Source organism: Micropterus dolomieu, linkage group LG09, assembly GCF_021292245.1.
Source record: "Micropterus dolomieu isolate WLL.071019.BEF.003 ecotype Adirondacks linkage group LG09, ASM2129224v1, whole genome shotgun sequence".
Taxonomy (NCBI): Eukaryota; Metazoa; Chordata; class Actinopteri; order Centrarchiformes; family Centrarchidae; genus Micropterus; species Micropterus dolomieu.
In genome coordinates, this window is record NC_060158.1 from 12,385,690 (window position 1) to 12,397,978 (window position 12,289).

The following is a 12,289-nucleotide window of genomic DNA, read 5'->3' on the forward strand; positions in this document are numbered from 1 at the left end:
TGTAATCAACACAGTCTTTTGTCTTTATTAACTTTAGGCACAAGTGCAAGGGTACAAAAACATGACATCACCGAAAGAGGGAAAACTTCTAAATACATATTGCATGAAAAGGCATTGTTGTGATTCTTGTATATAGGTATGCACACATTTATTGTGTTTAAATCAAAAGGGAAGTGAAGATAAATTAACAGGTATAGTGTACAGGAAAAATACAGGGCGAGTTAACAGTTTTTAAATCAAAATCATCCCCAAAGAATAAAGGTTTTCTCTTTAGATTTTAGAGCTGCATGCCATGACACAGGTTTGTTGTGCTAAAGAAAGACACATTTTGAATCCATCATCTACATTAATAAAAATCTTGGAAACCAGAGCAATAGATAAAGTAATAAATACTATACATAAGTCATATGACTATTTACATGTTTGGGTCATAGGCTGCATGTGTAACTGCTTTGCAATAAAGGCACAGTTTGACTTTAATTATTGGGTTACCTGACAGTTTGATATAACAGCCAACAGAATAAAATAACCTCCACATATAATTTATAGGATGTGTTAAATGCCCAAATAATGCTGGTTTACATTATCCTGGTTGGAAAATTGTCAATTCATTTAATGTATTGCACAGTCTATTCATTCAGGAATAAAAATGGAATAAACAAAGCATTTGGTTGCATAGCTGAAACATATTTCAAATGACACATTTATTTTATGGTGTCATCCTAAAAGCTAATAATGTATTTCTGCATTTCCAAAATTTCAAACTAGTTAAAACATTGCACACCCATTTTGAGTACTAAAACCAACTTGAATCGAAGAACAAAAACTACATCCACCAGTATGTGTTTACAAAAAGTAAACCACCAGTTCTGTCTTTTTTACTTTTACACAGCAGGCAGCCATCACCACGTTTTCGCTAGGTAAAAAACAGCAACTATAACATAGATGGGGCCTGTCTCAAAAATCTCTCAGTTATCAGCCTCACTACACCAACACTGATGATTCTTGACAGGTACACAACTGGCTCGGTTAACTCTGCGTTACCAAACAACAAATCAATGAAAGTGAATTTAATCAGAGATAGGGGTCAAAATGTTTACCCTTTTAGGGAAATTGCAGCAACAAAAGTTCTATTAATGATATCATTAATATAATCAATTAAAATGATAAATGTTTCTGAAATACTAAATGCACCACTCAAATACAAAAAGCAAGAACATGAGTACAAAAAGCTGAAAATAATTTAACAATCAAATAACATTACATCATAAATCAATGGGAACACATAGGCTTTAATATGTGGTTGACATGAGTAGCCTCAAGTGGAAAGTAAAAGATTACTAAAATTTGAGTAATCACTAATATACTGACTTTATATATAGCTTTTTACTTCTAGCAGCAGGCTACTGCATACAGTGGAAAAAAAACTTTAAGAAATGCAGTACCACCCAAGTTTATTGGTCAAATATTCAAAGTCAAAACTCCTACCAACCCACACTGCTAATTTTTCTTTTGGCCTGTGCCTCCCACCCTAGTATGTTTCTTCGGACAAATACATTCTGCCCTCCTAGCTAGAAAGGCAGACAATAACACTCAAGCAAATCTTGCTACTCTATTCTACAATATATGTTCCAATTTACAAAACTCTTTGAGTGGTGAAATCATAAAATATAAAACAGCAAACGCACACACATTAGTTGCGCCATCCAAAAACCAAAATTGCTCATTGGCTGTAAGGTGGCACTTGGGCCAAAATGGCTGAAGCTGTTACTTTCTTTGCCTGTAGATAGCTCTGCTCTTTTAGAGGCTTTGCTTAATAGCGACAGTGAGCCACCTCACATTATTATATATATCTATATATCTATATCTATAGATATAGATATAGATATAGGGAGAGGGAGAGTGAGCAGCAGTCCGTTGGAATTTGAGCTCTCATAGAGCCACTTCACTGAAAACTTTGCTGACTAACTCACTAGTCTTGCTTCGTGAGACAGGCCCCAGTTCACGTTTTGTTATGTCCCCATACTAAACCTCACCTTTTCACCTGAACATGAGAGGTGACATTTAGGATTCACAGTATTTGTGGTTAAATATAAACCACAAGTGGAGGACCACCTCTTTTTACAGCATAGTTTGCATTCAGAGTAAGCCAAGCCAAAGTTTAAAAAAAGCTTTTGTTGTTAAACAAGGCAAAGTCATCATGTTACACTCTACATAGTGTTCAATACCCACGGCATTAATGTACCCACCGTTACTAGTGTCAGAACACCGCCCACTTACGCACTCATACCATGTTGAGAGTTGTAAATCAAAGTGCAAAACCAACATCAAAAAACATTTAAATATCCCACTTCGTCTTTGCTGATATGCTGTAAAATGTTTTCAACTGTGGTACCTCAAACCACACCAAGGGAGCTTGTAACATTTCATCCATGAATCGCAATATCCTCCAAGTTTGTTTCAGTTCATTTTAGTCCATTTTTCTCTTTCCCACATCTACACCTGTAAACCCAAAGCAATGAGCCTGGTTAAAAAAAAAAAACACTCAGCATAGTAAAAGTGTCACAGAAAATCTTGAGAAATTCTATCAACTTACAGAACATTTGCTTGCGCTAGGAACAATATCACCGAGAGAGATCACATCATCAGCACCGATACTTTCTTCAAGAGTCCCAAGCTGAGCTCTGCAAACCACAAAGGAGCAGTGTTAAATGACTTAAGCCTTCATACAACATGAAACACTGGGTTTGTGTGTATGTTAAAAATCAAGTGAAGATGAATTTAAAAACTCAAAATACTAACAAGGCTTTTATGCTTTTCTTTAAAAAGAACTCAGAATTACTTCCGACATGTTTTCTGATCTTTGCCACTAGATGGAGATTCTAAAGATGCTGCACCACCTTCTCCCATGCTGACTTTCCTGAGTTTCTGGTTCAGTTACATTTTTGCCATTACTTCATACTCTCAGGCCACCTTCACTCCCAAACTTTGTACCACCCACAACTGGTTTCAGTTGGGTTCAGTCAACAGAAGATTAAGACATTTAATTAAAGTTTAGTTATCGACTAATCTGCTGGAAATGTTCTTACTGAATTTATAATATACAGATTTATCTATATAAAATTGTAAAATTCTAGAAAAAAAAAAAAATATATATATATATTATCAAATAATAATTACAGTACACATTTAATCATTAGCTATAAGACAGTATCATATTTTACATACAATATTTCCCCTCTTACCTCTTGAGGGGGCTGTGGTGATGGTCTTTGCTCAGTGTGTTGTTTAAATCCACTCCCGCTGACCTGCTGGTATCCTGAGGCAAAACAGGGTTTCCCAAGGAGGAGGAGACGGCCGTGTCTTTAGCATTGCCAACAGCGTCCCTGGGTGGTAAGGTCTTTGGGAGGAGGTCAGGACGACCTGAATGCATGACTGGGTGGAACAGGAGGAAAAACTGTTAATACAAATGCTGATACATGCCAGGAGACTGAATCTCCGCGGGTATCAGTAAACAAAATTTGCTTTCAACGCTCCCGCTGAAAACTTTAATCCCATTTCCAGTTCTTACCGTTGTCACCTTCGGTGTCTTCTTTGGTCTCAGAGCTTACTTGATGTTGGAGTAAAGGGTGCTGGCTGTTATGGGTCAACGGAGAAAGCCCAGAGCCAGCTGTCTTTTTCAAAGGAAGATGTGCCACTGCACGGCGCTTCTTACACGGGGAGGGTTTTACTGGATACAAGGGAAAAATGGTTGCATGTAATCAAATCTAACTGAATTCAACTTTAAAAGTATTTAGACCACATATTTAATTCTACTTTATTTTCAAATATAGCACACAGTCATTGTAATGACAAATAAAATCGTGCACAATTACTCTCCACAACTACCAATGCTCCATGACAGGCGAGCCCTGCATTTTAAAGGAAATAAAACAACAAAAACAACAACGTGCTTGCCCCTGGCCCGTATCCAAGTGCGCCACACAAGCCTGTTCACAAACAGTCCTAAAGTGCATATTCATGTTCATGCACACATAGATACAGTATATACTTACATGAGATCTTCTTGAAGACTGTATTTAGCATGAACTTCTGAAATCGTTCGGCGTAGAAACTCGGCCTGTGTACTGACACAGTATCCTAAAGAGAAGGAATTATTAAAGGGGTTAGACATATATGTTTTAGTTTATAACGTAGTTTAACGTAGTTAACTGATGCTAGTAGAGGTTCCATACCCCATCATGAACCAGAGCTTTCCACGAGTGTTCAAGCCTCTTCGCAAACCTGAAAAACAACAACACACAGAGCCTGGATTACTCAGAGAAGTTTCGCAATCAAACATATTTGGTTTCAAATAACACATTCACAACAGAAACATTAAACTGACATCCACTTCAAACTTCATCATTGTGGCTCATTCACAAGCATCCAATCATAGTCATGCATGGCCATTACAAACGGACACTTATGATACTCTTATGCTAACACCACTTCAGGCTGCAGCACCCTCCAGCATCCTGACCGCCTTCTAATGCGCTGTATTTTTGTAAGATTTAAGCTGATGATACACAGAGCAACTTTTAGAGCAATCGTGCAGGGCAACGTTGCCGTCAATGGTAATGAGTAAAGATTACTACCGTAATCCCCTTCCCCCACCACTCCGCCACCCATCGCCGCTATCCGTTCAAAACATAGTCGGACTTGCCACTAGCAAGATTGCCCAACAACATTGCTCAAAAAGTTGCCCCATGTATCATCAGCTTTAAACTTCATGTATTTTTCTTTTATTGACAAATCTAATTTTGTCTGACCATTTGTGCAACATATTGTGCAACAATACAGGAGGTCGTCTATCTACTGCACGCCTGATGGAACAGATACGTCTCTATTTTAATTATTTCAGCTGTCTACACAGGACATGTAAAAGCTAAACATGTGCTTAAGTATAACCAAAATTGTATTTTAAGCTTCATGTCTACTTTACTTCTGCTTTACTGCAGTGATTGCGTGTTGGGCTCTGAGTGCTGCTGAAATGCAGGTGACCTACACTCAATACTGAGCCTGAAAACATCTTGTGTAGACATACAGAGCACTGAAGCTGCTGTTCTGCTTACGTGCTGTGTAGACATTGTGTAAGTGTCACTGACTAAACAAGTGGTGTATAGATACACAAAAATGTTACTCTTTACCTATAAGACTGCAGAATGTCAATGATACCAATATACACCAGCAGTCTCTCGCCTTTTGCGTTTCGTGCTGGAATTCCTCCCGTTCTGTAAAACAAAACAAGAGGAAATCATTATTGAGTGTTATTTCTTTTCGCTCAGTAAATGCTTCTTTGTCAGAAACCGTTTCAAGGAAGTTGCCTCACACATGACCTCTCTGTGGCCACAGAAATAGTGTCACTCACTTGTCCTCCGTGTCCAGTGATCCCATGCGCCCTGCCTCAGCCTGGATGGCCTCTATAGCAGTGCTATACAGGGACTTTTGGCCTTGCGGCCTCATTTGGTCCACAGCCCCAGCTACGGCCTCCTCACTGACCTGCTCTCGACAGGCCTGATCTACATTGTGGATTCCCACCAGAAGGCTGTAATCCATTATCTTAAAACTTTGCAAAACCTAAATGGAAATCGAGAAACACAAGTGCTGTGATATATTTTACTACTAGAACATGTGTGCAATTTGATCTAAAATGCAGTAAACTGAAGTTCTTACCAGACAGTCTCTGTGGATGGTCTTGGAAACAGCATTGTACGTGTCCCCTTCCATTAACAGGCCCTCAGGCATGTCCTGGATAAAATCCAGGTCCTTGTACGTGGGAATAGCCTTTTCTCTCTCTTTAGCTGAGGCTCGTCGCTTGTAGGTTGAGCCCTTTAGATCATACTTGAGGTGCATTCGTACAGCGCTAGGGAGCAGATTGTTCATGACTACAATACGGATGTTCTTACCCGCTGCCTGGACACAGTAGAGTCCATAAAACTTTGGTAATAAGGTACGCTTGTTCTGGTTCAGGTTCTAAAGGAGAGCAGAGAGCATAGAGGTCAAATATTAAAAAGACATTAAAACAGATACCAACTTGTACCAAAAGCCCTTCACTAAATCTTACCATGAAGTATCCAGGAAGCAGTTTCTGCAGAAATTCCGCCTCTTTGTGTTGCACTGTCTTGATGATGTACTCATCATCCCTAGAGAGGTAGAACAGAGATCCACTGGCCCCGGAGTTTGACAGCTCGATCAGCGGCTCATTGCACAGAGAATACTGTAATCAGACCAGAGCACAGTGGTTACAAATGTGATAGCAACCAAACAAGAACACAGACTTACAGGTTAAAAACAGGAAAATCAATAGTAAGCTGTGCTTTTACATCGTCAGCCGCCCCACCTCAAGTGTCTCACCACTTCCCTAGTATCACTCTTTCCAGTTCCTCAATCACAACTTTCTTCTCACACTTCACACCTCTTTCCCTTTCTTCAGAGCTTTACTGTTATTCAAGCTCTTTTTTTTTTGCACATTTACTAAGTGTAAAAGACGCTGAGTAAACAAGAATACCATGTAGTCATCAGGCCGGATGCCAAATATCTCCCTGTAGTAGCGAAAGGCCATTGGGGCATATGTCTTGAAACGGAAGTCTCCATAGTGGTGGGCCGGTGTGAGGTTACTGCCCTCACTGCCAGAAAAAGAGAGGCTGAGGATTAGCTACACCACATACAAGGGAGGTTAAGTCATGGAGTATTAATTTAGTACAGACAAAACTTCCTGTTACAGGAAATAAAGCATTCATGTAATCACCTTCATAGTACGACTCACCTTGGAAAGAAGATGCTTTCCATCACTTCAAAGTCCTGCAGCAGCACGTCTCTCTCAGGTTTCTGGGTTAAGCTGCCCACCGTGTGTGTGATGCCTAACTGGATAGCACCTTTCAGGGCAGATGATGTTGTCTGGAAGACAGAGAAAACTGACATTTATCAAATGACAAATGCAGTTTAGATCTGTCTTGGGTAGATAACCTGGCCACACTGGCAGATAATTTTAGCAGATTATCAGTTGATTATACACAGCTTTAAATGATCACATGCAGTTACAAAGTTTGAGTAAGCATGCTTTAAATTTATGCACAGTGGCTGATAAAAGAAATTGCACAAAAACAAGCTGTCTTTGATGGATGAGCTCTAAGGTTTATTTCACACATTCGCACAACAGATCCATCAATATCTTGTAGCCAATCATAATCAAGCCCCTACAAAAGGATTTGACAAAAATTTCCATGACCATTTGTAAATTGTGACGGACATTTTTAAACTATTTCATAGACTAAGCGATTAATCGAGAAATTTAGCAGCAGATTAATATATAATGAAAATAACTTTCAGTTACAGCTCTAAGTGAGTGAATGTCAGTCAGTCATGGCTGATTTCCCACCTTCTTGTATGTCGTCTCCCCTTTAGGATCAATTCCACGATGGCCGATGGTCTTTTTCATGGTCTGAGACATGCTAGTGCTTGGACTCTGTCAGTACAAACACGGTGGAAGGGAGAATTACAAGATGAGGATTACTAATTCCAAGTCTGCACTTTTCTCATGTTTCAAAGAGGAAGTAATAGAGGCTGTGTCAGCTAAATATCAGCAATTTGCTGTCAGAGATGAACACAATGAGTGTTTCCTAACTGACGCAGAGCTAGACTATGCATTTCTTCCAAACAAAATCAGTTATTTCTTACCTCGGGAAAAGCATTTTTTGGAGTCCCAGTCGAATCTGCAGGGAGAAAAGGGATGAAACATACAAGTTACACAAGAAATACACTAAGACATTAGTTAATGAAACAACTGCAATTCTCACACTAGATGCATTAATATCAAACACAGCTTGAAAAAGCTTCCCACCATTCCCTAATTTTGAAAACAGCGGAGTGCAGAGGCGCTTTGAAACAATCATGCAGACGCACCTTGTTTATTACCTCTGAGAGAAGACAGTCTCCTCCAGAACTGACTCTGCAGGTCTTTGGTGCAATGGGAGGAATTAGATAAGTATGCTATTACTATTAACGTGAGTTTAAACAGGGCCAATGAATGTCATGATCTCTTTAATTGAAAGTAATGTTGGTGGAAGTCCAAAGTCGACATTTCACCTAAATAGTTTACGGTTGTCTTCTAAGGAACACACCCTAAAAAGGGAAACGACATAATGGTGTCATACTTTCAGTTTGATTTCATATTATGTATAGTAATAATGGTGAACTCCAACGACACTTAAAACATAAGACAAGATAATACTTTATTTATTTTTATTTATCTCCAGCGGGGGAAACTCGGGTGTTACAGCAGCAAGTTACAGGATAGCTGCACATCGAAGAAGAGAGCTGATAAATAAATAAAATAAACACAACAGAAAGTTGTGGGTATTTACCAAGCTAGGAGTGTCTAATAAAAATATGATATTATTCACATTATGGGAAACATAGGCTTGACACATACCAGGGATTATGTCATATATATATATATCTGGACATATATATATCATGTTTTTACTCAGTCTTTGGTGAATCCCACAACTTTAAGGAAGTAGAATAGAAAATTGCTGGAGTTCCCTTTGAAAACTTTTTTTGTTGTTGTTAAAAGGTGCCGTAGATTAAGGCTCATACTTCAGGGTTTCTACTAGAAAATGTTTACATGCCTTAATGTTCAAAATACACATTATTTCTCACACTGTCCACTGCTTCAGCTCCTCTTTTCACCCTCTGTCTGAACACTCCATTTTAGCTCCTATCTCTTTAAAAGTCCCCCTCCCTGAAAGCCCACTTGCTTCTGATTGGCCAATGTCCCTGAGAACAGCAGGTGCACCGGACTTGGCTCCACAGGCCTAACTGATTACTGAACAAAAACACAACTTTATGGCTGTGTTCACACTGCAGGCCAAAGTGACCCAAATCTGAAGACTCAGACCTGTTTATGTTTTACAACATTGTATACAAGTCACATGAAATCTGATCTTTTCCAGTTCAGATTTGGGCCACTTTCGTATGTGGTCCAAAACCGAGACTGATCGGAATTTTTGCAATGCGACCTCAGTCGGGACAGTCAGATCAGTCAGATCGGAATTCATGCAACTCTATTCTCACTATCTGGCGCTAGACGTAGCCACATTGCACGAATCTCCACAAAAGCCATTATTAGACATGTGGCTCTCTATCGTCTTTACCTCACTATCATCTGTTCACAGATTCCCTTATTTCGACCTGAAATCTACCGGTTTGCGACCTATCTTCTGAGTCACGTGCATGCTACTTGTCCAAGCGTACACAGTAGGGAGAGGGAGAGAGATTATGCGTTGTACAGTGCCCGAAACAGATATGAATGTAATGAAAAGGACAAAAAGTTGTAAACACTTTATTTTTGGGAGAAATGTGACCAGGGAGGAAACAGACAGGGCAATGAAAAACGTGAATCTCCCCCTGAAAATCAGGAGGGTTAACTTAAGCCTAGTTCACACGATTTTTTGCCGATTTGCAGGGCTGTGTTCGGGGGTAAATCAGCGATCGCCAGTTATTATGTGTGAACTACTCAACAACACATCAAAACGGCTCCCCAACACATTTCTGACACATTGCAGACGGCAGCCACATATCTAGCACGGCAAATATCTGGAGGAGTCGGCCGACTCGACATCCACATCCAGCCAATGAGAGCTGGCAGCTACTTTTCACTGCAAAACACTTTTTACTCACCTCCAGCTCTCTCTGTAGCACGGATTATCCCTGCTACCTGCATGTGCTAATCCATTATTTCACACATATTCTTTGTCTTTATAATTGCTAACTTTATAATAACAAACAACAGCTGTTTTGTGTGTAGGTTTGCGTCATTTCCTGTTTCACGTGTTTTCTTGACAAAACGCGGATTGGAGACCTGCGTCAGGTGACAGAGCCGCTGTCAACTCGTGTAGTGTTTGACCCTCTGTCACCGATCAGTCACGTAGTGTGAACGCCACGATTTCAAGACGGCAAGTTGTGCAGTCCGAACAGCACGGCGATCGGCCAACACTGAAAGTCGTGTAGTCTGCACCAGCCTTTAGCAAGTATCAGCTAAATGGAGCTGACCTCTGTGGCTTCTTGTTTACTTCTGAAAGAAAGCCTGCTCCAAATGGCATCGTTTTATTCTTCTGAACATGCGGGTCACACTTAAACAATAATTTGAACTGTCAATCAAAAAAAAATCAGAATTGAGCATTAATGCCGGCAGTGTGAGCGTAGCCTATGATTTTAGTTAATGGTTTTGGTGAAACTGGATTTTCTGGTTTTCCCTCTGATGTTCTCCGGCTGCTCTGCATCACATTTTGGTGATTTACGGAGTTTGTATGTTACCAGTTACTTTAGACACTAACTACTGCTAAAAGTAGCTGCCGCTTGCCACTCAGTTAGCCGTGCAGCCAGATGTCTTATTACTTATTCTCACTAGACTGGAAACTTGGGGCTCTGGGGGTTTGTTGGTGTTTACACCTAAAACATTAGTACGGAAGTTTTGGACCACTGCTTCAGAGCCAGCTGATAACAGCAGCTACAGTTATCAGCAGCTAACGGTAGCTGTAGCGTTAACGACAAGTAAAGGAACTTCATAAAATACCGAGTTGAGGCAGAGCAGCTGGAGTACATCAGAGAGGAAACCAGAAAATATTTACCTTTCCTTCATAACCATAAAAGCACTTTCTGTGAGACATACTAAACAACCTCCAGCTCTGGCTTGATAAGCTTATATGACCACTGCTTTAGTTTATGTAAATTTTGTGGGCATAAACATTTGTGATCCAAGATGTTATGGAACATCTAGCACTTGTTGGCATTCACCCGTTTTTCCAGGGAATTTTGCATTTGCAAGATTTACATATGAAGGAGGAATCAATGGTGATGGAGGCTCACGGTATGTCACTTACATGTACTTAACTCTTTCTATTCAACTATGCCAAGGTTAATGCAGTTTTCCATTCTATGGCACCTTTAAATGGCCCTATTTCCTGCTGCTAATTTCCACTCAGTTGCCAGTTGTTTTTTAAATAAACCTAGCTAAAACTATTGCAGGCTCTATACTGAGAAGTGTGTTTGACCACCACATTTATTTAAGTAGTAAAACACCTCTCAGTACAAGTTCAACACATTACAGTCTCAAAAATTACTATAAAGTTGAGTCAACACATGTCCTCTAAAATATTTTAACAAAAACTGAAAACAATAACCTCTAGACATGCTTAGACCCAGCAGTGAAGATCATCTGAGGATTACATTTATAAGGTGCACACAGGTTTTGTATTGAGGAAGATGAGAGTGAATAAACCAACTAACTTTGAGTCTGTTAAGCTGCTGACCAATAAGTGTCTGCCACAGGACCCATAACGAGTCAATGTTCATGTATCTGTATCACTTAAGTGGGCAACTCATTCGACCTTATGTCAAACGCATCTGATTTATCTTTTTCAGGAAAAGGCGGTGTATAATAATACAACATATAACATATAACGTTACTTACAACCAGAGGGGCTCTGCAGCCCCGGAGGCTCCTCTGCGGCTGCGGCCATTCAGACCAGAAACAACACTCAGACACGGTTGTGGTGAAACTCAGACCCCGACTCACTCCAGGACATCCACAGTTGTCAGGCTTCTCTTTGTGAGCGTTTCAGGTAGATGGGGCTCTGTGTAAGTTAGACAAAAATACCTCATTTACAGCAACAGCCACAATATTGACAACAACCACGTTGACTGGCTCTACTAATGGAGCTGATCTGAAAATAAAAAGGCAACTGACTGATGACTAAGGTACGTTAACTTACGGAACTGCTAATGTATGGTAAGAGCAGTGCATGTTGAAACATGTCGGCATGAAAGTTGGCAAAATGTCTGGATTGCGACATTTACTTAAACAGAGGCGAGAGAGTTAACTGCTAAACTTTTCTAACTTTAACCCGAGCTAAGTCCGTGCGCTAATAAGTAACCAAAAAACAACACAAACGGTCAACTCACTTGAAAATCTTGTGAAGGAGTTCTCGTCGCTTCTAGAAGAAGAAAAGAAATAGAATAATCCCCCTTTTTTTTCTTAAGGCACTGTTTCCCCCTAAAACTAATAAACAAGGAAGCAGTGCGGAAGCTGTGGTTTTGTGTCAAGTTCTTCTAGCGCGAGCAAGGACAGAACTTCCGGCTGAATTTATTTTTCAAAACAAAACTACTAAGGCCTTTATTCTGTACATAATGTGTCCATTATATTTAATACTATATGAAAACATAATGAAAAATAAATGATATAACA

The 12,289-nt window shown here is 39.8% G+C and overlaps 2 protein-coding genes across 3 annotated transcripts in view; one reads left to right on the forward strand and one right to left on the reverse strand.

Moving 5' to 3' along the window:
- LOC123977110 (phosphatidylinositol 4-phosphate 5-kinase type-1 alpha-like) lies at nucleotides 1-12,149 on the reverse strand. Of its 2 annotated transcripts, none has more exons than XM_046059613.1 (16): nucleotides 12,007-12,149; nucleotides 11,516-11,678; nucleotides 7,720-7,754; nucleotides 7,421-7,507; nucleotides 6,809-6,939; nucleotides 6,551-6,668; nucleotides 6,107-6,259; nucleotides 5,716-6,015; nucleotides 5,411-5,619; nucleotides 5,190-5,273; nucleotides 4,236-4,284; nucleotides 4,056-4,140; nucleotides 3,572-3,730; nucleotides 3,246-3,435; nucleotides 2,597-2,684; nucleotides 1-2,502 (listed from the first exon to the last, which is right to left on the reverse strand). In XM_046059613.1, the coding sequence occupies exons 2-16, from the start codon at nucleotides 11,562-11,564 to the stop codon at nucleotides 2,497-2,499; spliced, it is 1,743 nt and encodes a 580-aa protein (XP_045915569.1). In that variant the 5' UTR covers nucleotides 11,565-11,678; nucleotides 12,007-12,149; the 3' UTR covers nucleotides 1-2,496. The 2 variants fall into 2 exon arrangements, with proteins under 2 accessions (XP_045915569.1, XP_045915570.1); XM_046059614.1 differs by lacking the exon at nucleotides 12,007-12,149 and adding an exon at nucleotides 11,817-11,948.
- Nucleotides 10,706-12,289, forward strand: part of LOC123977108 (IgGFc-binding protein-like) — a 17,913-nt gene continuing 16,329 nt past the window's right edge. The window contains exons 1-2 of the mRNA XM_046059606.1: nucleotides 10,706-10,912; nucleotides 11,467-11,802. The gene's annotated coding sequence lies outside the window, so the exon portion shown is untranslated. The remainder of the gene's footprint in view (nucleotides 10,913-11,466; nucleotides 11,803-12,289) is intronic.

What these genes read in the sequence shown, in the direction of transcription:
- LOC123977110 (XM_046059613.1), bottom strand. Translation starts at nt 11,564, where the DNA reads ATGGCCGCAGCCGCAGAGGAGCCTCCGGGGCTGCAGAGCCCCTCTGGT. An exon ending in CAAAAAATGCTTTTCCCGAG is followed by an intron (nt 7,508 to 7,719) that starts GTAAGAAATAAC and finishes TTGTACTGACAG; the next exon opens with AGTCCAAGCACTAGCATGTC. An exon ending in GGGAGACGACATACAAGAAG is followed by an intron (nt 6,940 to 7,420) that starts GTGGGAAATCAG and finishes TCTGTCTTCCAG; the next exon opens with ACAACATCATCTGCCCTGAA.